The 27,338-nt window shown below is 38.1% G+C and overlaps 1 protein-coding gene across 2 annotated transcripts in view; it reads left to right on the plus strand.

Annotated features, from left to right (window-relative positions):
• LOC121651586 (kazrin-like) overlaps positions 1-27,338 on the plus strand; it is a 175,749-nt gene that overhangs the window by 44,177 nt on the left and 104,234 nt on the right. For both annotated transcript variants that reach the window (XM_042003900.1, XM_042003901.1), the window contains exon 4: positions 15,921-16,110. In XM_042003900.1, coding sequence (XP_041859834.1) covers positions 15,921-16,110 — 190 coding nt within the window. The remainder of the gene's footprint in view (positions 1-15,920; positions 16,111-27,338) is intronic.

A 27,338-nucleotide genomic window follows, 5' to 3' on the forward strand; every position in this document is an offset into this window, starting at 1 on the left:
ATGACAGAGTCAGATGCTAATAGTTGACACTGTGTTGAAATATTCATCATTTTTGTGGTGAAGCAGCATTAACTTAAGAATGACAATAGCTTGAATTTTTCAGGAGCTGATTATTGATCCAGTTTGTACCATTAGGTGAGTGATTCATCACAGAAGAGTGCTGCTGAATATTGATCATTGCTTGCCTGACTTTGCTGAGCGTACTTCATAAGTTTTTCCTCATCCATTTTGAGAAAAAAGAGAATGTGTAATGCATCTTATTAATTCCTAAATATTTAATTATCATTCACAGGTATCAATTAAAAAAATATATAGTATGTATATGTGTTTTTCTGCCATGTCTAGTAAAAATCTTTTTTTAAACCTTTAGTTTGGCTCTGAACGCTGCTGTTGACACGAGAAAAGGATTTCTGTACTCCTTCTTTTTGTCTCTTTTGTCTTTCTATCTGTCCCTCAGTTATTTTACACTTTGGCTAACTCTGATTTCCTCTGCTCTCATAGTGATTCTCCCATGACTTACCTTCTATCTGGCTGCTTTTGACACAATAGTAAACAACAGTGAAGCAGGCCATAAATCATGATGATTCTTCCTCCAGACCTTTCGTCCAGACTGATTGCTTGTGTGCCTTTGAGGTCCACCTGTGAGTCTTGTCCCACTGATATAAATTAAGTTGAGTTGTGGGAATTGTGCACAACAGGACACACAGGAAAATGAGATAATTAAAATGTAATAATTAATTAATTATTTAATTAATAATAATAATAATAATAATAATTCTTATAAAATAACAATAATAGTATACTTTGCTGACAGACAGGTTCCATAACAAAATAATATTTCCTTATTATAAAGTATATCTGCAGGGTGCACATATGCCTTTTTCAGAAACTGTACCTTTAGCTTGTTATTTTTTCTATAGCATTCCCTGATGGTATATGTAAAAGTAAATGCTCACAACGTAGCTAATCACCTGCACTATCATGTTCAAAATATCACGAAAGTCCTTGGATGAGCACCTTATGCCATCTCCTCCTTCCTTAGGATACAATTTGTGACGAACTTAACACTAACTAGATGTGGTAAGTGGACAATATCACAGAGAAACAAGCAGTTAGATGTATGATGTTGACGTACAAACAAATAATAAACCTGTTGGGAAACAGAGTAGTAAAGACAGCATAAACATATGATTTATGAGCCTGTAACATTCTGTGTTGTGAACTATAATAGCTGTAGTATTCTCCCAATGAGATCAGAGCAAACAGGTGATTTGAGCTGACAGTGGTCGATAAAAGGAAAAGGGCAAGCATTTTATTATTTTATAGTATCATTGATGTGAGAAAGTAAATATTTTAACAAAAGATAAAGTACCAGGAGAACCATTGCACTACTTCATTCTGTCCAAAACACAGGACAATTACTTGTACTAACATACAATAACATTCATGTATTGGCTTTTTTTGAGTTTTCCAAGGGTATGTATGCAAGAATATAATATTTGACATTACATACATTTTATTACATGTTTGACCTTTTGACAAAATAAGATCAACTTTATTAATCCAGAAGGAAATTCTGTAAACCGAGCTGCTCATAAACACCATAAAACCTTTACTCAATAAAAGAACAGATCAGCTGAGTAAAATTGAAAAAAGAAAGTATAAATTCAATAAATAGCTTAGAAATTACACTAAAATTAATTAAAAATGTAAATTTCATGACCAGTCTGCCTTAGAATCTATTCAGTTAGAATCCTACAGAACTCTGATCTGGACAGGTAATAGCTTTAAAACACCCCCCCAAATGAAAGACTTTGTGTTTTTACTATTAAGTTTATATTTTACCACTCCACTAATGTACCTCTCTTTATCATTTGCTTTCCAAATGCATCTCGGCTTAGCTGGGGGCTGTTGCTCCATGTGCTGCTCTGACAGCTTGGGGTCAGAGAGAGAAGACCATTTATCTGGCTTGGGACGGGAGGAATTACTTTTAAATTTAAAAGAAATAAACGTGTAAGTAACTTTCACAGGCAGGGAAAAAATATGTGTATTAATCTGTCAAGATGTGCTTGATGCAGGATTTCAAGTTTAGTCCAGTATTTTCATACAGCTGTTTTAATCTGGACCTGGTTTTCTGCTTACAGTTCACGAACTAGAATAATTCCTTTCACTTGTAAACTCTGGACTGACTGTATGATGCAACAATGTCTCCTGCATCTCCATGGCCCGTTCAGAAGCTGTAATGTCTACAAAGCTGTTACATTTCTTGCCTGTAAAAATAAAAATGAAAAATAGTTTGTTGATTATATCCTAGCGATTGTCCTTGCTTTTCAATTAGTTTTTAAAACCAATTGCTTGCTCAATGTTCCATCGATAGTTCGTCCATTTTAACTTTATCTCCATATGTTCTCTCCAATACATGAGAATTATTCATTTAAAAAAGCAAATGTTCCCTGCTTGTTACCAGTTATGCCACATTTTATGCTCAAACCATCATGAAGAATCACAGTAAAGATCACTGAAAGGACCTTTTCTCTCAGGAACACTTACCTCTACCATATGGCAACAGAAACACATGCATTACAGATGAGTCCTTGGCTCAGCTGGTAAACACTTAGAAGTGTCCACATTTCATTGTTCCAGTAAACACTCTGTCAGGCAGTCAGCAGGCACAGAATGCTAAATTATTTCTAGAGGTAATGAGTTCATTTGCAAAGATCTGCATATTTTGAGGAGAAGTATGATGTGTAATGCCAGCAGTGATGGGAAAGCTGATTCCCTGTGGTGCTTTTAGAGGCTTCACTCCCCATTCCTATAATTGATTCCTGTTTGTTTTTTGCAGTCCTAATGACCACGGGGGCCTGCTTAATTCTGCTCAAATAAAATAAGCGTAAACAGCATTAGGCATTGACATGAACTGCATTCATTTACACAAAGAAGTCTGGTATGCTTCACAAGATCAGCTCATTTGCGATGAACTGAATCCAAATATAAATTTACAGAGTAATGAATTAGTAACCCAGTTTCAGTTTGGTTTTTGAATTATGTGGAAGTGATGGCTCTGACCTACTCTAAAAGTCTCAGGTTGGAAATATACATGCATGTTTTCATACCATGCAGAAATGATTAGGAATTAAATGCTGCTTGGAACTGTAGGGAAAGAAAACACCTTTTATAGATGGAGTTTTTTATTTTCTTTTTTATATTTTCATATTTATTTATTGCGTGTCATGGAGCAATTCTTAAATTGTGATTGAAAAGCATCATGTTAAGACCAAGTACTTGCAAGTAGTTGTAATATCAGCTATATTTACATGGATAATCACTTAGAAAGTTAGAAATGGCAGAATGTCTTGACTGTTGTCTTTAAGATGTAGATCCGCTTCACTGCCGGTGTACCTATCTGCTGTTTTTCACTCAGAATACACAACTCACACACAAAAGACAGGTAGATGCTGTGCTTTCAGGATAGTGTTGGCAACTCTCTTCCCTACTCTTCACCAACCGTCTCCATGGTGATAATTTCTGTCATAAAACCAGCAGATGTGACGATTGACGTTAAAAGGCCAACATTGATGAAGAAACTCTGATAAAACGGATGATCTAGATAAAAACACGTTTTTCCTTTTATTATTGAAGTGTAATTGTTTGTGCAACAACCCTGAGATACTGAGGAGTCTTTATATGTGTGGGATGATTAGACAATTATAAACACACACACACACACATATACATATATATATATATATATATATATATATATATAAATATATATATATGAAAACCAAAGTTGCCACATTTGTTGTAAAAACAGCTGTGCGTGTAGCTAACAGTGTTAAAGTAATGTGACCCTGAAGAAGTTGTGATATCAGAACACAGTGTTGTCAGGAGGTGATTTTATCAGACAATGTTGTATTTATAAATGAGTGACTAAGGGCAACTTCTCATCTTTTTTTATATTTAAATCTGCTTTTACATTATGTTAATATATACCATGCAGCTTTAAATAAAACTTATCGTGATGTCTTACTTGTGGCACTAAGTTGAAACTGAATAGTATAAAATTTTTATCAAAATGAATGAATTGGATTATTAGATTTTTTTTAATATTAATTTTGTTTAAATGTAGAAAGGCTTCTGTGTGTTGTGCTTTTGAGGGAAAGTGGTTTTGAAAGGATGCATCAAGCCAACCAGCATCAAAATCAGTCGCGCCCCTCCAGCACCTTAACACAGCTCCTCTCAGTCCTCATTCCTCAAAGACAATGCTGCATACTGAACAGAACAGACAGGAGCTGCCCCTAAACTTGAACTGGTCTTGTCTAGTCACACATACAAAGACAAATATACATTCAGTCACAAACATTTTTGTCAAACCACAGTCACTGAAACTGAACTACGCTTATTTATCCAATTTGAGAATGCATTAATACCATGAGATGTGCAACCAAACATTGCCTTTCAACAGGAGAAATGGGCCATCTGTGAGATGTTCGGGTTATCATCCAACAACATTGTTTAAGATTTATTTTAGTGCCCATAGTGAAGTGCACTGAGGTTCTGCTCGGGTGTCTCTTGCATTTGAAGTTTTAAACAGCTTTTTGTTGTTGTTCTGTAAACATCTGTAAGTGGATATGAAAAAGCCTCTTCAGGATTTCTATTTGAAAGTTAGGATGTCTTTGTGTATAAAATCTACTCCATCCTCCCTTATGCTTATACATACATAGTCTTTACCACCTTCAGTGGATGTTGATCAATGATATCCCATGACCAGATTTAAACATGCATAAAAGGAATTTCCCCTTTTTCCTTTTAACCGATGCATGTATTTTATGTCCTGGTTGTCTCACTTCAAATCATAGCTTATCTTAATTACCATCAAAGCCTGCAAACCTGTTTGTGTCCGAGATTAGTCTTTAGCTCCTGTTCACAGCACCTATGCTTGGTCTTATGGCAAACCATGAACAATGTTTCTCTGCCTTTGCTATCAGTATCTGCCTCACACTGACGCTGGCCATGTGAAGGCAGGAGAATGTGTGACTGAGCTTAGTGTGAATGGAACAAGGGATTAGAGAAATTGGTCAAGATGGGATGAGGAGAAGAGATATTCCAGCGTTCCTTCTCTTGTCAGACGGAATAGGAAAACATAGCTGCATGTGTCAACAAACTGTGTTTAACGGACTTAATCTATGTTATTTCTCACCTAAGAGTTCATGCAGTGCCGGTGGTAACAACATGAGCAGTGACATTCACTTCCTGGGAGCTGGTTTGCTGTCTGACAAAAGTAACTCATCTCAGTAAGAGATGAGCAACTTGTGTCTGTTATGATTACAGACATATTAGTTTTGTATTTACAGAAAAACAACATAAAAAAATAAAGAAAAGAGATGACCTGCAGGGGATCATATACCTTTATTTGTTACTTACTTACTTTTAATTTTATTTTGATTGAATATAATTTTTACTTAATTAACAACCAAAACAACAAGTGATAACATGTTTGTTGAGTTGGCTTTTAATTTATTACTTAAACTAAAAAAGGTATTTTTTTCTTGTGTTCGTAGAACCACCTACAACTACTACAAATACGGGAAAGATCTTTGCTTTTTCCACTTGGATTTGTGTAGTATGCTATGTTTTCTTAGCAGATCTTGTTAAGCTTTTTCACATTGAATGCAGAGCATTGGTAAATGGCCATTTTTGGTTCTCTGCCACTGCTTCAAACAGCAAAGGTTTTGGCTTGGCTACTTAGTTTTTGAGACACTTGTAAATCTTGTTGTGGTTTAATACCCCCCCTCCATACCTGCCTCAACATGTCTCTGGACTCTGCACAACTTTGTAACTTTGTAACCTGTTAGTCTCTGTATATCCGGTGGCTTTAAAAGTGAATAACATTGAACACTGAAGACTCCAGCTGCGTGTTGTTTCTGTTCTGTAGCGTCTGTAATCTCTTCAGGTAAATCAGTTATTTCCAGAGATGTTGAACTGTTTGATCTGAATCCATATTGACTGTTGGATAGTATTTTGTGTTTATCTCTGAATTCTTTTAGTTGATTATTGATGACTTTTTCCAGACTTGTGGAAGTAAAGTAACAGGCCTTTATAACTGCCTATAGATTACAGGCCTGGTAATCTATCGATAAAATGATTTAGATTAAACTATTGTATTTTGTAAAAATGTCTCACATCATTCACTAAGCAAATGTGGCCTATATCATTGTAATTTTACATGTCCATTAAGTTAAAATTGGGATGATTGTTTTTTTTTTTTTTTAGATCACAGACATCAGTACTCTGTTGCCTCTGAATAAAATAACTGCCCACTATTTGGATGCTTGGGTAATCTGAGTCACCTGAACTCTCGTAAGTTATCTGTGGCCATTTCATTGTGAAATGACATGACATGAATATAAATGTCTGGGGAAAAAAACAACAAAAACATTACTAACTTAATTTAATCGTAAATTATGTCAGATATTTTTTTGCCAGTGGTGTGAAATACCCTCTGTTTGGACTTGTGACAGAGGTAAGCACCATTCATTCAAGCAGACAAAAGTAGAAAGCAAAAATGGTCAGTGCACACAGTCGTCTACATTTCTATGCCAGTGTCCCTCACTAGCTCTGTGGAAAGTTCAATGGCTCACTCTAACTTTTGTGTTAGTGTTGTGGGCGTCAAACATGTGACCTTTCAGTTATACAACAGTTTGTCTAATCCCTTGGGACGAGATTGCACTCAGAGTGGTCTCCTACCCTCCAGCTGCTCTGTAACTTTCAGATAGTTTAAACAGTGAAGAAAGTGGACGGTTGCAAATAAACGCATTAGAGTAGTGAAAATAATTCTGTGTTGACCTACCCCTGTGGAATAAGTTCATTACTTGTATTTTGCCATATAGTAGCTTGCTGTCCACCTACCAGAAGAACTGATCCTCGACTGCACAAATCTTACACCTTAATGTGGAATCATTTGTCACTTCACTGAGTTAAAACCTTTTGAATAACCTCACCATCAATCAGTCATATCCTCCTCTCCAGACCAAGTTAAATGTCGTATGAATGAAGGACATCTGTGAATAAGTGAAACTGTTGGGACGTATATAACCAAATATCTTTACACCTACAGTATAACACATTTTAATCAGCTCTAAATAAACAAATTTTCGGTTATTTTAATTGTTTTTTAACAGGTAGGTTTTACTTTGCAAAGTAGTGATTGTGTTGCCATTTCTCACGAGGAAGTGCTGCTGAATTTAAATGTTCCTCAAACAAAGTTTTTTTTTTTTTTTATCCTAATCCGTTAATCTGACAAAGACCAGTTTAGTGTCAGAATGTTAAGAAGTGTGGCATGTGCACAGTGGGTTTGATATTTCCTTCTGTGAGGTGAAAGAATCTGTGTACGCTCTCTTCCACCTCAGGAATAAATAAATTGGACCTACCGCTTGTCTTCCAAAAGGCATGTTAGGGAAAATCAAATGACATGGATAAATAAAGCCCCGAATAGGCTGACTCATTTCATCACATCACAGACATCATCAGAGGGTGTGTGTGAGGCTGTTAAGTGGACAATTGTGGCAGAACTCAACAGATGCTGCTCTAGTGCTGCACATCACATTTTCCATGTGGACACAAGAATAAGAATGAATACAGGTTTATGATGTTTGTTGTTGTCTGTGTGCCTATGTGCCAAGGGAAACATCTAAAACCTGCAGGACAGTGGCCCTTAAAGATAAGAGTTTGACATCCCTGCTTTAAAATATACTGAACTTGCCTTTAAAGTTTAGATTGACACCATACAAGTGAGAAAAATATTTTAGGTTCTTATCCTGAAATAGAGAATCTGCTTCAGTGCATTGTATCCAACTGGTGAAAATTCCTGCAGGCATGTCAGTTTTCTATTCTTTGGGTATGACTGTAGCTTCTGTCTGAAAGTGACATGATGTACAATCAGACTTGCACAACTGTAGTGGTTAAGGACTCAGACGTGGAATGTATGCTCTTGATGGAGAACATCTCCCTTATCTCAGTTTCTCCTTTATTTATGTCTTACTTTTAACAAAACATCCCTCAATTCTCCACCAGTATGTGTGTTTGTTATTTGTCTGTTTTGTGCATTCTCACTGTGGGGAGAGACTTTTTCTGTCCCATTCTCCCCAATAAGATAAGATGATCTTGATAAGAAATCAAGATAGCACTGAGCTACAAAAACCCAATTTCCTTACTCCTCGGAGGACATTAAACCATTTCCTTTTGCTTTAAGAAAAAAAAGGGGGGTTGCAAATAAGTTGCATAAGCGAAACCCTGCATTACAGCGCCTTTTCCACCTCATTGGCTTGCCATTCTAGATGCTATCAATGAGCAGGTGATTTTGGTGCAGCTAATAAGCTCTGCATTGCAGAGACATAGTTTAAACCACTAAACACAAATTTTGTGCCCACAATCATTTGCAAAAAAAAAAAAAAAAAAAAAAAAAAACCAAAACAATCTGTTCTCTCTGAGTACTTCTAGTTACTTACTGTTATTACAATTCCAAGCATTGGGAGTGCCCATCGTTTAAGCATCATGTCTATGTAAATCCTGCCATAAAGCTTATTTGGAACTTTTAAAAAGAACTGTACAATTGAATATCATACCTCCTTACATTTTCTTGCTGCAACAATCATCCAGCTCTCCAGGTGAAAGTGAGGTACATTCTGGACAGGTTGCCAGTCCATCTCAAAGACAGACAAAACAAAATACAATGTATGTTCACACTCACTTCTAGGATTAATGGAGATTCACCAATAAACCCAACATGCATGCTTGGACTGTGGGGGAAAAGCCAGGAGTAAACAGAGAGCACTCACATGTGCACACAAAAAGCCTGCAAACATAAAAAGGCCCCAGCTGAGATCTAAGCTAGGAACGCTTTTGCGACATGATGGTGCTAACTACCACACTACCATGCAGCCCAGTTCACAATCAATCTTACTTATTTTTGTATACGTATGTGACAAAATCGGTGTTTCTTTTTTATTTCTGCTATATTTATGTGTAAAATGACTGTCATAGCTGTGGCCAAGAAGCAGTTACTCAACGGTTGGTAAAAAAAAAAAAATCCTAAAAATTAGGGCTGTCAAAAGTAACACAGTGGTACCTGATGTAATGTTAATATTTTCAATGCAATTATTGCATGCATGGCATGACAAGCCCAATACATCCCTCATTTCTCCCTTATGACGATGGGACATGGAGGTGTCTAGAGGCAAGATGAGCGGGCCAGCTCTATGGATGGATTTGAAAATAAAAAGAATGTTGATTAGCAGAACACATGGGTGTCTCCCCCCGTGGAGGATGATGGTGTTTTAACACCCACACTTTTCGCTTTGAGGGAGTTCCACACCCACACTTTATTTTTTTTTTTAAACTTTTTCCCTTTTTGTTAACATCTGGTGGTTTTATGTCAGATATTATCAGCATGTAGATGGTTGGTGAGGTGATGGTATATGAATTCTGCATTATAATCTAGAACAGAGATAATGCAGAGAACATATAGAAGGACATTACATGCTGCATTTACTGACCCTTGGACATCTGATGTTTACCCAAGGGAAGATCAGTTAACTCTAGTTAACACTCAATACTTATAATATTGGTTTTCAGTAAAATCGGGAATATTTCAGGCAAAGTTGCGAATGGTGATTAATCACGATAATCATGATTAATTGATTTCAAAACTGTGATTAATCTGAATAAAATTTTTAACTATTTGAAAGCTCTAATAAAAATACAAAGTAACAAAATACAAACAATAAATTGTCTGTTACGGGCTACTTACAGCTACTTTTCTTCTCCTCACCAGTCCTCACCCAGCCTTGTGACTTCTGTATCAACAGCCCAGCTAAGCTTTTGCTTGAAGCGAACACTGGACCAGCAGTCCTCAAAATATCTGTGTTCCAAGCCTAGTTAGTTTATCGTGTTAAGTGGATTGAAGTTTAATGCTTGTATGTAATACAGAGAAAGCACAATGTGCCTGCTTGACACAGGGGCTGCAGTTGTGGATGCCCAAATGTGTTTCTATGGTGAATGGAAACATCCTCAGTTACATTTTGTTCTGTATTTCCAGAACTTTAGTTTTTTCTTTTACTTTGGTTTTCAGAGCAGACATTAAAGTTTAACTTCTGACAAACAAACTCACAGAAATGCAGGTTTTTTTCCCCACATGGACTCAGTTTATATAGTTGCCAGGCAATGACTAAAATACCATGATAACTCAGAGTGTTGACTGTTATTACATAGCAACAAAATTCCGTTGCTGTAAGTAAAATAACCAAATCCGCGAGGCTTAAAGAGTGCTGCACACAGACATCAGTGCAGAATTTTTTTGTATGACTGATTTAAACCAGTGACTTGGCTGCAGAAGGTCTGCTGTATGGATGCTCAGCTGCAGCACAATGAAGAATGGCTACAGAGCGCTGACCTCACTCCCTACTGTCACTATTCATATGCTAATCCAAACCTTGGCACACCCACTAATTACCAATACACTGTGTCCTGATTCACTCCGCTGATCAGCAGACACATTCAACACTAAAAAAAAGAAACTTGATCAATGGTCCATTTACATGATATACACAAAGAAATGGGTCAGGTTCTCCACGCATGTATGCTTGCATAAATTTTATATCAAAACAAACCACTTAGAACGTTTAGATGTATAAAATAAGGATGCAATTCAGAACCAAGCCTTCACATGACTAAAGATTATGGTGATTTTTTTCAGTTTTCTTTCTTTCTTTTGTTGGTCATTGTTTGCTAAATAGATATACACATAAATGACAATGATATAAGGCTGGAAAACTGTTCACTTGATAAAATGGCTTACTTTTTTTTAATATACATTTTCTTTGCATATCTTTTTAATTTTGCATGTAAATCTGGGCAAGAATTAGGTTATATACTCAATTTTAGTTGTAAGTTAAAACATCTTCACCTTTTTTGTGCTTTTTGACATGCATACCATGGTCAAATGACATAATCCGTGTCAAATGTCTGTCAGACAAACATGTAAAATAGGTAATGTTTATATCCACCCATTCTACTCACAAATGCAGACCTGTGTAATGTTTGTTCAGATTTTATTCACAGCTACAAACTACAGGGAAAGACAAGCAGTATAACTGTAGAATACACATAAAGATGTTAAAAAAGTAAGAAAGATGGAAGCAAATGCCCTCACAAACTTAGATACTATGATATATTTATAATCCTGAGGGTCCAGTTGACTTTTATGACACATGACAATATATGAATTTCATTAACAAACATCAGGTGGCTTTGGAATTATTAGCCCCCTAGTGGTTCTTAGTGAAAGTGAGTATGTGTGTTGGTGTGTTGGTGTGTGTGTGTGTGTGTGTGTGTGTGTGGAGCTTCTTTCCTCTGCTACTGATGTATCATACACAGTGGCAGGGTCGTCTATAAATAACAACATGATATGCACTTACAAGGTGGGAGGGGTGAGTAGTTTCTGGGCAGATGGTTGAATGGGTCTATAGAAGACTGGGTGAATATGTAGTTCTCGTCTTTTTTTCTTCCATACTAGTGGACTGCAAGTTAAGTTTTATTTGAGACAACTGTGATGACTTTAATACCTGGCCCCCACACAAACTCACACTTGGGGGACCTTCGGCTACGTTAACATTTTCTGGTAATACACCTGGGTTGAGCAAGATGGTCGCTGATCTCTGCCCACCACATGCAGGATAGGTTGGATCTTCGTTCACGCGATATAACCTTGTTAAACAGCAGCACAGCTATACTCCTGAGTGGGTGTGCATGCTTTGGATTATGATTAAGAAGGGAAGGGTGGGGTTGTGCTTTCAGGTGGGACCTGGTGTAGAATTACTTAACCTTGGAGATCACAGGCAGCTCATTATAAACATTTAAGATTTTTATTTTTTTTTAAATCTCTAATATATTCATTATCTCATGTGTTGACTAGAGCGTAGGGGAAGACAGTAGGTTTAGGTTTGCTTTCTAAAAAAACTGATTGCTGCATCAAATAATTCTGAAGAGAGGAGTGCTTGGCTGCAGTCTGCAGGATTGGGTAATCCTCAACATAATCCTACCCACCTCTGTTTGAATGTGTAGCTGTAGAATTGTTTCTTGTGAAATGAATGCTAGCTGTAAATGCTGATGTCATACTGATCACATACCTTGCAGTTGCAACCTGATTTAGATTTTCTTGACTCATAGGTGAGATGGTTTGCATTGAGTTGGCTTAACTATTATACAAACTGCTTTTCTCTAATTATTGCTTAACTAATCATTGTGCATATTTCAGTTCCTTAAAAAAACATGTGAAACCAAAATCACAAAGAAACAAACAAATAGATTGGAAAATAGATAAACTAATAAAAAAACTGAAAAAAGTGAGGACAAGACTGTTATTCCAGAGATGTAGTTAAATAATTAAAGAAGGAAGCAGAAAAAAAAACTTAGGAAGACACACAAGAAAAAAATAAACTCTGTACCTACTTATTCTAATGCAGGGTCATGGGGGAGCCAGAGCCTATCCCAGCAGGATAGGTGAGAGGCAGGGTTGACTTGAAATGAGGATTTTTAAGCAGAGCATGCTGAATAGAAATTTGTTTGCTTTTTGCTTCTGGAAGAGAACATCATTATGTCCAATAACATTAAAACCTCGTGGGAGCAAAGCAGATGCAGTCAGGACAGGTCAGGTGCTTCAGTTGTTCTCCTCCAGCATCTATGACCAGCTCCACCTGTCATCCACACAGCTTTGCCAGAATGGGCAGAAAGCTCCTGTGACATGAATGGTATGATCCATCCATCCATCCATCCATCCATCCATCCATCCATCCTTCCTTCCTTCCTTCCTTCCTTCTCAGGAAACAAATAAAAAAAATTGACTTAGTCTTTACACCTTTTTACCTTTTAGTTAGCTTTTAGTGTTCATCAAAGATAAAGTCACCCACAGGCAGCCAATAGCAGGCTCGGACGCAACTACTGAATACCACCCAGTGACTGGGATGCTGGAATGAGTACAGTGAAATGTACTGAAAACCTAACAGTTCAAACACTTATTAACAGTTTAAAGTGGCTTTATATCTTTTTTTCCTCCTAGCTAAGCATATCAGTAGATGTCAGCTTTGTTGCTGTTGTCCTGTTTAGGCACAAAATATTAGATCATCTTAGTTGCTGTTTTATTTGTTCAAAGATAAATAAAAATTTACATCTAAGTTCAAACCTTTTATTTATTTAGCAGTCTTATATTCAGAAAATACACTGAGTATCTCAAATCATCATGGTTTTTGTTGTAAGTTATACTGAGATTCAGTGTTTGTTCTTAATGCAACTAACGTTATACACTCACCGCCCACTTTAGGTATACCTTGCTAGTACTGGGTTGGACTTTTTGCCTATAGAACCGCCTTAATTCTTCATGGTATAGATTGCACAACCATGATGACACTCTCCTGTTTCATCATATCCCAAAGGTGCTCTACTGGACTGAGATCTTGTGACTGTGGAGGTCATTGGAGTAAAGCGAACTCATTGTCATGTTCAAGAAACCAGCTTAAGTTGATTTAAGTTTTTGTGACATGTTGCATTATCCTGCTGGAAGTAGCCATCAGAAGTAAAGAAGTCGTCATCATGCTTTTATGTTGTTGATGCCAAATTCTGACCCTAAAATCTGAATGTGGCATCTGAAATCAAGACTCATCAGACCAGGCAGCATTTCCAATCCAATCTGATGCGCAGTTTTAGTGAACCTATTCGAATTGTAGCATCTGTTTCCTTTTCTTAGTTGACAGGAGTGGCACCCAGTGTAGTCTTCTGCTGGTGTAGCCCATCTGCTTTAAAGTCCAACATGTTGTTGAACCTTTTAAGCACTTTGAATGGTCTTGTACATGAAAAGTGCTATACAAATAAATTTGCCTTGCCTTACCATTCAGAGATGTTATTCTGTATACCTTGTTTGTAACAGTGGCTATTTGTTACTATTGCCTTTCTATAGTCTCAAAGCAGTTCTCCTATTCCTCTGTGACCTCCTGCCTCAACAAGGCATTTTAGTCCAGACAACTGCTGCTTGCTGGATATTTTCTCTTTTTAAGACTATTCTCTGTAAATCCTAGCGATAGTTGCTTGAAGGTTTCAAAAACATGTACATTTATTAAGATCTCATGGAACATGCTCTCAGCTTTACCTGTTATCCTGTATTTAAATGTAAAAGAATACATTCAGAGACAAGAAGAAAAAAAACAGCGTAATCTACTAAACCCTGTAAGTATCCGATGCCTATTGACAGGCATGTTAATTCCCTGTCAGCTTCAGTGTCTCACTATTGAGCTAACTTGGCTTCACCATCGGGCTTTTTTGTCCTGTAAGAATCCAGTATCCAGCTACCTCTTTTACAATTTCTGGGAAGCATTGGACATTTTGAAAGACATGTCACAGTATTGCATTGTTTTTAAAATTGAAACACAGTTTTCATACCCTGGCTGCCAATACTTTTAGCAATACCTCACTATAATGCAGCAGCAGGAAGAAAGAAGCATTAATGTGTCATTTATTTTGAATGATTAGCTTTATGTTTAAGAGGGTCGTAGTGACTGTGTTGCTGCTTTCACTAGGAGCAGTTATTGTTTTGTCAACACAGTAGCGAAGACAACATGCATAATACCTAAGAAAAAAACAGATTGTAAACCACACACAATAATTATTTTGTGTTTCTGGTGCAGTGGTTAGCATTTATGCTAGTTGTGTAAAATTTAATCAATGTAAACCAGCGTGTTTGCAAAGTGCTGGTCATTTTTCAGTTAAAACTTTAACATAAACAATTAACATAATCATCAATACCTGCTTTATACAATAAGAAACCAGTGGTAATTTATTTTCAAAGATAAATTTCTGATAAATTCAGATAAATACTGGAGCAAATGTTTGGTTTTTTATGCTGAATAATACTTTGCAGACTGAACTAACAGAATAATTAGCTGGTGCTATTGCCCTTAGTGTACCTCATATTCCTGTGTATGTTTGAAAGTATGTATAAATGTTTAATTACTTTTATACATTTAGGGTTCACTAGTCTGTTCTTTTTGTTTTTAAATTTTTCCAAAACATTACAGCAGAAAGTTTAAAATGCCTTTGTTTGCATGACTAATACTTCACCGCGAAGCTGTGATGAAAGCTTTGAATGTTTAACTCTTATTGTTTTCTTTCCACAACTGCTCCTTTGTCAAACTAATGATTTCCTTCCCTTTGTCCACGAGCCCATTGCAGGAGGTCCATGTTGTATGGACACACAGAGGAAGAGAGAAACTGAAGTGTTTGATAAATCCTTTTTTATTGTATTATAGAACTTTTTTCTGAATCATTTCAGTGGAAAACACAATCTTACAGCCTTATAGCAGAAGCCAGTGATGAAGATCTCTGACTCCCATGTTATTGCATAGACTAACGCACCCCCCTTAACTTTGTCTGCAATGGTACAGTCCATTTAAAAAGGTGCTTGTCAACCCTCAATGCTCTGTGTCCTTTCAACAGTCAGCTGCGGGGTGCACATTACACTGGGGCAGTGCTGGCTCTCTAACACACGCAGACACACACATGCTGTTACCGAACTCTCAGACACACACACACGCACACCGGCATGCTTTCACACTGACACACTCCCACTACACATACACCATCTCTTAAACGTATACTCCTTCCAGCAAATACACATTTTCCCTGAGCCAGATGTGCCTCTTTAAGGAAAAGGAAAAACTGCTTTGAGGATTTAACTTGGCTTTTTCATTGAAACGGAACGGGAACAGTCAGAAAACTGAAAGAGGAGGAGGATTTTATCTGGAAAAGCCTTCCTTGTCAGGAAATGGTCAACTTGTCAGCATGACACCGTGTCTGGATTCTCCTCTCTCCCTCAGGCAAAAATCCTGAAAATGATGGATGACAACAAGCAGCTGGCCCAGCGCATCGATGGGGCCATTCAGTCAGCCAGCCAGGAGGTGACCAACCTGAGGTCAGAACTGAGCGCCACCAGCCGCAGACTGGCCGAGCTGGGAGCAACAGACTCCTCTGCCAGCATGCCTGAGACCCTGCAGCACAACCACAACGGTAAGACAGCCACTTGGAGTGTGGAGTGAGCCTGACTGTGCTGAGAAGCTGCAAGCATGTGGAGAAGAATAAGTGCCATCTAGGTGCAGCTGTGCTAATCTTACAAAGTGTATTGTTGCATGGTATGGGTGTTGATCTGAAAAAAACACCCCTTCATACATCTGTTTATGAGAATAAATGCATATCTGAAAGGGAGTTTGTGGTTGAATTAAGCGAAAGAGACAAAGGGTTTGTGTTGGCTTGTGTCCACTGTTAGTTCAACCACAAATCCCTTCTCATGTTGAATAATTAACCTCTGAACCTTTGAGAGCGGGTGGTGTTGCACTTTAGTAGGGGCAGAGTGGGTGAAGTTACAGCGTCTTTTTTATTCTCAGGCACTGTGTGTGCTAGTTCATTTAATTCTCCCTTAACTGTGCAGAAGATCTATGTCTCTTGTGGAGGAAGGAAAGGAGGGCTGGTTTTAGGGTTGCCATGGGTTACTGTTACTGAGCTGTTTGAATGGTTGCCCGGTCTGTCGTCTGTGTGGACATGTGTATGCTGCAGCTGCTTTGTTTGTCCTTTTTCAACTTTTACACTCGGTTTAACACTTAGATAGAAAACAGATGTTTACTTAAGATTCTGTGTACATGTATAAGCATAGTTGACCGCATAACCATGCATGGATTTGAGTGCCTATAGTTTTCTCTGTCCTTTCAACTTCTGCCACACACATATACTCTCACTCTTGCTGTTTCCATAGCAGTCAGCTGGTACAGTGAGCTGTCTGATATGATACGTTCCATTGGCTTTGGCAGCACTCCGCTGTGAAACCACATCTCCCTCAGACACTTCCGAGATCAAGCTCAGTAATAGACCTGCACTATTTCCTCCTCAGACATTGAAAAACTCTTGCCTAACTATCTATCTTTCTTCCGACCATGAAGCATTTAGTCCTCAGTTGACCTCGGTTGTGCTTTTTAAAAGAGGAAAATGTGAATGGGGGCATTTAACACAGCTGATCAAGGGCAGTTTGAACATGTGTCAGCATTGTTTTCAATGGACTGACAGTGTGGCTTTGTTTTTCAGTTGTGTCTCTCTTCATGTGTTGCAAATGCCTTGCATTATCCCTTTAACACTGATACTTGCTCACATTCCTGCCGTTTCCATAGCAGTGTGTGTGCCAGTGTGACGGATGACGAGCGTTCCTCTGAGAGGGTTTGATCACTGATGTCACCGTCCCTTGTTGCTGCTTCTCAGCTTCACTGAAATGATGCCTGTGATGTGCATACTCAGCAGTGGAATCACAGTCATCTATGAGCAGATGTATAAGATTCACATTTACATCACAAAGGCTGCAGAAAAACACTTTCTGACTGGTCCATTCTCGTCATAGTCTTAGTGTTTCTGAAATAATGCACTCTCAGCAGCTGACACCTATCTGTGGATCTCTCTCAAGGGTTTCTTTTTTCCTGATATATTTATCTTGGTGTTCTGACTGCTGCCTTAAAAAAAAAAAAAGACATGCACACATGTCCTCTTGATACTGAAGATATGGTTACTGGTTCCTGCCTTTGTTTGGCCTGTACATTGTCTCTCTGTCATTGTATTTCAGTCAATAAGTCTTTTTTTTCCGCTTCGCACCCACCTCTTGTCTGTTCTCAACCCCCTGCCTCTCCTCCTTGTCGTTCTTTACAAGCTTTGGCTGTATAATAGAAACAACTGGGGGATTAGGTAATTTATCACCAGTGGCTGTGCTGGGGAGGAAGATGTGTGGTAAGGGTTGCTGGTTCACTGCACAGCCAGCAAACAGGAGCGTTGTGGGAACCTGTGTTGGGGGTGCTATCTGGTACTTCACAACCAGCATAACTAACCTTGCTAGCAGGCTAGCTGACCTTAATTGCATTTCTACTGCCTAGGGAGTTTGAATTTACATGTTACATTTATCTCAGCCATGAACAAATGGAAGCTCTTCATGTATTATCTGTTGGTAGCAGTCTGAAAGGAATTACCGCTGTTTCTAAAACACGCACAGAAACGAGCCTCCACATCTCCCTCAAACTGTCTCACCCTTCAAGCTATTAGCATCCTGCTCATGAATTTAAATGGGAGACATTTAGCTATGTTAAGATGTTATGTGGTTACTTGTTTAGAAAAATGCTGAGCAGCCATGAAAGTAACCCATAACTTCTAGCTGTGGCCTTGCTTCATGCTTTAATATCTCTGTGTGTGTATGGGAACAAATGTCACACCAGGCTCTGCTCTGGAAGTTGACAGAGTGGAATAAAAGCCTATTCTTGGACTTTTCTACAAAATTTCAGTGTTGACCTTTAACTATTGGTATTTTAGAGGTTCTTTAGTTTGACTCTCTTTAAAGTTTTTAGCAATAGTTCCAGTAGTCGAGAAGATTGTTGTTTCCCCATTTCTTAAAATCCTCTTCACACAGGTGTATATAGGTGGAAAAGTCCTGAGTTTGTGTGTGACACCGTCAGTACACAATTACACACTTTGCTTAAATTTGGTAAAGCCATCTCAGGTCAGTTGTAATTCCTCAAACTCTTGGCTCGTTAAATCCTGTACACTTCCAGACTCATTTTGGGTTTAAAAAGTAAAATTATCGTTGGCTTTGTTATTGTTACAGGTTTTAGATAAAACTGGCTGTTTTTCTGCAGCAGATTTCTGCTCTGTAACTGAACCGCCTCTCATACTGGAAGATAATAATGCATTTTTGTCCACTATTAAAGGTCTAATCGTATTTTTTATTCTGATTAATTAAATCTTGTTGAAAATTAAAGAAAGCAGATTATACATAATATCAAGGTGACCATTATAACATTTTTGCCATTTAGGAAGAGGATTTGCTCTTTTTGCACGACAGCATGGCAAAGACAAACTGCTGAGACCAGACAGCGTTCAAAAATCCCCTTTAGCCATTGACATTCAACAAGATTAACAATTTCAAGTGGCAATTTGCATTTAGGGAATTTACTACTTGAGACATGCAGAAACAAATACCCAAGACATAAAGCTGCTCACACTTTTAATACTATTTGTGAGTGATTGAACTGAAATAAAAAGTATAAGAATTTTAATCCAGCAGTGGTGTTTGCTACAGTGTGACTTATAGTGTAATTAAACTTTTATTCAAACTCATGTTTGCATGTATTACCTTACAAGTTCAATGTTTGCTGTGTAGTGATGTCTAGAAGCTCAAATTGCAAATTGCAACTTAACCCTCACCTCCCCCCAAGCTGTGGCAGCAGTGACAACTGGCAGTGACCTGCTCTGGAACTTGTGTTTGGTTTGGCTCTCCAGATTTGCTGTACATCATGGACAAACACAAAACATATTGTATTCATGGGATTCTACTAAAATGAAAAAATAAAAGTTGTGTTTCTGCCAACAGATCAGTCAAATGTTACACAGTGGACCTTTAAAGCAAGAGGGACAGCCCACTGCTCTCTCAGCCTGGTTCGAGCCAGCCTCCACGCAGTGCAGTATTGCCACCCATTAATCAGGACAAGATTTTGAAGAGGCTAAGCTGTTCTCCACCAGCTGGGTGGCAGAACCTATTGGCATCTTACAGTGGGAGTGGGGCAGCAAATCTCTGGCAGTCCAGAAACTGCAGCAGAAACATTTTATGTCCTTTTAATGTTCTCTTGCTGTGAAACAAAAACGCATGCTCTCTCTTTTCTTTACATTGACTTCCTGATATTATATCAGGCTTGCTACGTTAGCGTTGCATTTCAGTGAAATTACTTTGGTCTGTGATTACAAATTTTATGCACTAGTGCAGATCCCCTGTGCTCAGCAGGACTCCTGTCAGTGCAGCGTTAACATTCAACTGTCAGTATATTGGAGGGACTCTGTGTGCACAGTAAATGCTTCATTACCATTGAGAAGAAGAGTTTGGAGATTTGTATTCTTTCAATGTACCGCATGTACACGTGCTTAAACTGGAACGTGATGTGCACTCCTAATTTTTTTCTTACACATTTTAAATGTAAACACACTCCACTTAGAACATGCAGGAAAGCACTTCCATAGATTGGTGTTTGAACATGTTGAGAATTACATCCGAGTCTTTTACAGCATTTTTTTTTTACAAAAGCTGTTTCTTTGGAGAACAACAAAACAATTTAGCCTTTTTCCTTTGACTAAGACTCAGTGTTAACCCACTTGGTCTGTAGTGAACAGTTAAATTTCATGAAATACGACATAGACATATTACGTCTAGCATAATACTGTAAAACATTGAAGGCAACATTAATTTTTTGTTACCATTAGAAAACTAGAAGCACTCAGAGAGCACAGACCTTCTCCAAGCCATTGGGTCACACACCTGAGGAAAAACCCCAAAAAGCCCAACAGCCCACACAGTACCCTATATTTTGAACCTTCTGGATCAGCAGATCCAGAATATCAACATGACCTGGGTCAAACAATGTCAGATTATAACATATGCTATGATGTGATCTTGTAATTTTTTTTTCTTTTTTTTAAAATTCTGGGTATTATCTGATGAGTTAGAAGCTGTTATTGACCTCCCAATAGTAAAGAATCCTTAAAAACAAATTCCTGGATCCAGACATTTTGGGATCACCCACAAAATGTAATCACTTGTTCCTTTCTTCCATTTCTGACATTTTCTAGAAAATTTGATCAAAATCCATCCATAACTTTTCAGTTATGTTGACATGCGATACAATAAATCAATAACAGCTGACAACCAGCGCTTTGTTTTGTTACTTTATCCATATATGTTTTTTTTTCTAATTGTTCCCCCTCAAATAATAAAAAAAAATATTTAATTTAGCAATATGTTAGCTGATAAATAAATGTTGTAAGCTAGTAAGTATTTGACATTTTCTATTACAAATACAAGCCCAAAGTAACCTTCACTTTGTTCCTCTGAGTAATTATGAGCCGGGGATGATGATCATTATGCTGTTGAAAAAATGTCCTTTTCATTTTCAGCTTCGTTATAAGTGATGTTTGCTTTAAGAAGATGCTGGTGTTCAATCATGAATTTATTTTTCGCCAGTAGTTTGCAACATTCTTCCAGCTTAGGTTTGCTTTCACACTGCTCATTATCAAACAAATCAGACCTTTTGTATAACATATTCCCATCTTTGCCAGAGGTGGTGTTGCATCAAGAATTACTAATGGATAAGACAAACAACAAAGAAGAAAACTGGCCCATCAATTTGTTAATGCTGGGAAAATTCTGTTTCCACCATATCAGAGCAAAACATGGAGCTGCATCAGATCCTAGTGGTCTTGGATTGTACATATTTCTACAATGTCCCGCGTTGAACCCGCAATGCCCATTGTGGTCTAGTCTACTTCCTGGGTTTGGTTCACTTAAAGTGGACTGAGACCTATGTTTTTGAGGAGGATCAGAGTTTACTTCCTTGATCCGCATCAGAGTTCATTTATGCATTCACACTTCCCTGAATGAAGTAGACTTTCTGAGCAAACAAGCTACAATTTGAATCAGAAGGGCTGGTGTGAATGAGCTCTTTGTGGCATGGTGTTGTGGAGATTAGAACTGTCACAACACAGCAAAAAGGTTTTTGGTAGGGCCCATTTTGGCTGTACTTTAAATGTTCTTCCTGAGCCTGCATGGGTTACTACAGTTACCTCAGCTTCCTTCCACAGTGCAGAAAAATGTATGTTAGCTTAAGTGCAAATTTTTACTTTGACTGTGGGTACGAGTGTGCATGGTAGTTTGTCCCAACAATAATTCTGTGGGGCACTAGTAAACTGTCCCAGCCTCTGGCTCTGGGATTCTAAGAAACGTGTAAAGAAAATGGATTGACTTCTACTGACTGCTGTTCTTTAATTGAGATTAAAAACTGGAAGAATACCTAAAAACACTTTGATCTGCTTTCACAGTATTCTCCTGTTAGTAGTCAGATAACAATGGAAATTTTTAAGTTAGGTTTTAAATTTATAGACAAATATTGGAGCTCTCGGACATGGGGGTTTTGATTTGAGTTTGATTGGCAGCCATTAATCTGCAGTCATCAACTGCCATGTGTGAATGTCAAGTTGTTGGTGAGCAAGGAGCTACAACTACAAATCTCACCATTGACGCTCCACAAGGAGAATAACAAACATACAGCAAATATGAGGTTATGATGAAAACTTTTGCTCAGGAAACTGAGCAGAATTGGGTTAAACATCACTCTGAGCACTCATGACTCTTTGAGATTTCCTGTGTGCATTATCATGGCAGACTTGAGAGCAGCTGTGGGGTGAAACTGACACTTTCTCTTCAACAACCAAGTGAGCAAAACAGATTGAACCACCAGGAGCTGTTTGTATCATACTGTAACGTTGATGACAGTAGAGAGAGAGATGTCTGCATGACCGCTGCAACTGCTCGACTGCTGCACTCGTGTGTTGTGAATTGACTGTATCATAAAAATACTCTTTAGCACATACGATACAACAATCCAGAGACGATAAAACCTTGTAGTCTGAACCTGTTCTGGAGTAATACACGGGAGGCTAATATTTGAACAAAGCTTGAGGTCTGGTGATTCCTGTGTTCACAGAAAAAGAAATTTTGACCAGAGGTGCACACACTTTAAAAATGACTCCAGGCTTTCATGTGATCAGTAAAGTATTACAGAGTTGAGGTGGCTCTGCTTTTAAAAGGTTTGATTTGAGTGTGTAGTTGAACTGCTTATTAATAATAAAAATGTCTATTTAAAAACACAACAGTATCTTCTGAAATCAAGCTTTACTGTTTGTGTTGAACCCTTGATGTTTGCCTTTGCTGCATCACGGCCTTGGGCAGGAATGTAATTTCCATTGTTGCCTTTTGTTGTGGTCAATTTGGAAACCTGTCAAAAGTCTGCAATGATTTGGGCGTAGAATGTCCTCACATGGTTTACAGGTTTTCTCTTGAATTGAATTCCCCACTGCCTTTTGTCTTGTCAGACAGGATCTAGACAACATGACATTTTGCAGCATGTAATTACCTTTGTACCATTTTAGACTGACTTTTTTATTGATAAAATGAAGATATTTAGAAGTAAAGCTGCTTTGACTCATAAAGGCATTGGTATAAAATGCCTGCTCTGTGAGTGAAAAACAAAGAAACAATAGGAAGGAAGCTATTACGTGATAATGCAGTCATAAATGACTGTAACAAATTACCCCAAACTGTGAAAATGGCACCAAATCTCATTAGTGTTTTTGTCAATGGAGATGACTTTTGAATCCCTCTCAGTCTGTGATGATGAGAAAAACCATGTCTTGTGTGAGGAAAAATGAAAGTCTTCCACAGATTTCTTGTTTACTGCATTTTATGGTAATACATTTCATAGTCACCCAACAGATGGTTATTCGTTGGCATAAACCTCAACAGTGCAACACAAATGGGATACACTGCAGCTGGTAAACGTAATTTAGCTACACGTCTGGTGTCATATGTAGTAACTTTCTTAATGAATAAACCAAACGGCTGCCGGTTTACCTCCACTCCTAATCCAGTGCTACACTCCCTTTCAACAGTTACGGTCTGCCAGCGAAAAACGGCTAGTGCTCCCATCACAACGTGGCGCAAAATCAGTAGCTAGACTCTTCTCCTCTGTTGTCCCTCGATGGTGGAACGATCTACCAAACTCCGTCCGATCTGCAGAGTCCTTATCCACTTTTAAAAACAAGCTAAAGACTCAGCTGTTTAAGGAGCATTTCCGCACTTAGCTTAACTCTTCTACTCAGAATGAGTACAATGATATTGTGTGATGAAAATCATGCACTTATGCCCAAGTTGATATTGTTTGATGAATTTGTGATCTTGTATTTAAACAAAATGACTTACAAAAAAAAAAAAAATAAAATAAATAAATAAATAGCACTGCCTCTAGCACTACATGACAGCACCTGGGTCCAACTGGACGTACAGCAGTCTGACTACCACTTAATTATTATGTCCCATCTTGTTTGAATTCTTGCTTGTGTTGTTCTTACTCTCAAATGTAAGTCGCTTTGGATAAAAGCGTCTGCTAAATGACTGTAGAATAGAATAGAACAGAATAGAATAGAATAGAATCCCATGTATATAAGAATTCTCCACCCAATGGAAGTTGTATTTCAAAAGGAATGACCCAAGTTGGTATGATTGCTAAGGCTGAAACCTGAACACCTCGCTAAAGGTGGTAATTAAAACATGTCACCGATGAGTGATTTTAGCTAGGAACCATTGGCTTAAAGGTCATTCATTACATATATTCATCGAATAAGTAATTATCATGTGGTCTACATTACATGTATGACGTGCTGTCTCTTACGTGTGTTCTCACCATATTCTGGGTGAGTTAGTCACAGTGCTGTCCCACACACCTCCCTGTAATCTCTGTTATTGAGCATGGTAGAAAAGACCCCAGTCATCACCTGCCAACAGCCTTTGACACACCAACAGTAGTTAATTAACTCACCCACCCATTGCTACTATTAAGCGCCTTTTCTTCTCTTGGGTTGACGGTTTGTGCCCTTCATTGCATTTGGGTCAGGCTCAAGATATATATTTGATGTTTTGGGTTGGTCAGCCTGCATTAATGAGTCTAAATGGCTCTTGGGTATGTAAATTTGCATTGTCCTTTGTCCTTCACCCTGCCTGTCCTGAGAAGTGATGCTAACATGCACCTTCACACACAGTGGCAGATGGCTCCAGCAAGTGTAATCTGTGACATTGCACATAATCAAATGACATAAAGTACAAACGCTGGGCTTTGTTTTGTAAAATGTTGAAGGCCTGGGGTGAGGAAAAAAAGGAAAGGTACAATGTAAATGTGACTTTTCTCACATTTGAAAGAGCAATTTGAATATTTTGTATCCTTGTGGCCAGTGTAATAGATTGTGCTTCACATAGACAGACTACGTGAACTCTGATTAAAACTCTCATTAATCTGAAGGAAAGTTTCATTAGTGGGTAATGATGGGTGGTGGGCATCATTGTTTTTATACTGCATCCACTGCAATTTCCTTCAAATCAATACAAAGGCTTAGTTTTTTTATGTGTGCTCTAATGTTAGTACAAGCTGCTTCTACTGATCTGATGGTTCTAAAATAAATAAAATATAAAAGTGTCTGAATGTGGGCAAGGTTATACAGCAACTACGCTGGATGCAACTCAGATTTAGAAATCTGCAAGCTTATCGGTCCACTCTCTCTGTAGCCCCAGAGAATGGCTCATAATAGGCTGAGATGGGAGATGAGGAAAGTGTGTGCTCGTCAACCATTGAACCCCCCCAGTGGTTTCTGAATGATGTGATTTGACGGGGACTTAGGGTAAAGGAAGGGGTAGGGGGTGGGGAGGTTCCACTGCTGCGTTTCCTAAGATTTTGTCAGCAATTGTTCACCGTTAGGTGCAGTTAGACGATGGACTGGGTGCAACAGTGATGAAATGACATAGCCTCTGTTCCTCTTGTATTTGTGAAGCCTTGGAAGTACAATGAAATGACAGAGATCAGTTTTACCCGCATATATTTCCTGTGTCCTGTGGTCTTTGTGAGGCTGCTCTATCTAATATGGTACAATAACAAAAAGCAGGACTTCCTGATAGTAACTTGCACTTTCAAACAAGAACTTGTTATCCAACTTTATTTTTTTTAACCCCTTACGATGCAGATGTACCGGTCCCGGTACATGACTACTAAACAACAACATTGCAGCCATGTGTGCAAGCCCCTCCGTCATGAATGCCCACAATATACACATCAAATAAAAGCTCAAAGTCTCGTCTATCCGATGATATAAACCATTTTGACATGCAACAACCACAGCGCTAACACGAAAGACTTTTTTACAGAAAAGCAGAAAGTTTAAATGTTGACTTTCCTTACCTTTGAGGGCTCTCTATAGGTCAAACATCAATATTTCCCATCAAGATTGGTCTCATTCTGTCTGTACAGGTTAGGTGAGGACAAAAAAAATATTTTTTCCTGTGTGTTAAGTGTATAACTTTTTATCAGTAATGCTTACAGTGATTCTGATTGCTGTGGGTGAAACTAGAGAGTGTTACCTTTACAAAGAGTCCAAGTCCGTACTTACAATCCAGAGGGTTCAATGACAGCAGTAATTCTAATTTGGAGAGGTCATATTACAGGCGTTTTTGCCAAAATGACCCCGCTTGATAAGGGGTTAACATCCATTGTTCAAGCAAGTTTATTGAAAACTTGGTATTCTGGTAAGAAAAATATTTTTTTGTTAAAGACATTTTGATCCAAAACTGTGCTCACCATTCACAGATTAGCCTTTGCAACTGTATCTACAACTGGGTGTTAATTTTGCATAACTGTAAAAAGATACATGGTGCCCAACCCAAGATGATCAGAGTATTTTAGGATGCAGGTGTGGCCAAATAAAATTACTGCACAGTTGTAAATCAGTCATTGCTTTGCCTTGCCAGGAGCAATTTCAGACATATCAGCTGGTCTTGGGTCAGCTTTTCTCCCACTGCAACCGATTAGGAGCTGACAAATAGAGTAGGATCTCGGATCAGTGATTCTGTAAAGCCTCTACTCATGTGTCAAACGGCTTCCACTGGCTCAGAAGGACCAGTCAAGGGAGCTCCGAGTGTGTTCCAGTGTTGGTGAGGCATTGCTTTGAAATTGCCACATCGCTCATGGAAAAAAAAAAAGCACAGGATGCTATGTTCTTGGCCCAAAGCAATGACGTTTAATGTTTACAGACAAGGATCAGTGGGAGTAAAGAGGCACTCAAGCACAGCTGACACTGTGGTAGCTTTCTGGATATTGAACACTCCCATCTACCTCCCCCATTTAGTACTTGACATACTGCTTAGATTGGAGCCCTTAATACTTGTTAAAGTTTGTAAAAGCTCATTATTAAAGCATACTAAAAATAGTTTAACTGTAGTTTCTGTTAATACAGCATCATTTTTTTCATCTTTTTTAATCTTTGATCATGATAGACACTCTTCTTCAGACCAAAATTGCAGCTGAGAGCTACAGATCAGTGCAGATGCATGACATCATCATACTTATGCTTTGCAATGCACAGTTTTATAACTTATCATATTATTTGGCAAATGGTTTGACTAAGAATAAAGAGTTTTTTAATGTTTCATTTTTGCTAATAGCAGTTTACGTAATACCGGTCTCACAGTTTCCACATGTTCCAAGCAATCCTTCTAAGTCTGAGATATTTTCATGAATTAAATTGGAAAAGATAGTTCTTTAGATCCCTTGTTTTTGTTTCTAATAATCATATCA

This window comes from Melanotaenia boesemani, chromosome 13 (genome assembly GCF_017639745.1).
Source record: "Melanotaenia boesemani isolate fMelBoe1 chromosome 13, fMelBoe1.pri, whole genome shotgun sequence".
NCBI classification, from domain to species: Eukaryota; Metazoa; Chordata; class Actinopteri; order Atheriniformes; family Melanotaeniidae; genus Melanotaenia; species Melanotaenia boesemani.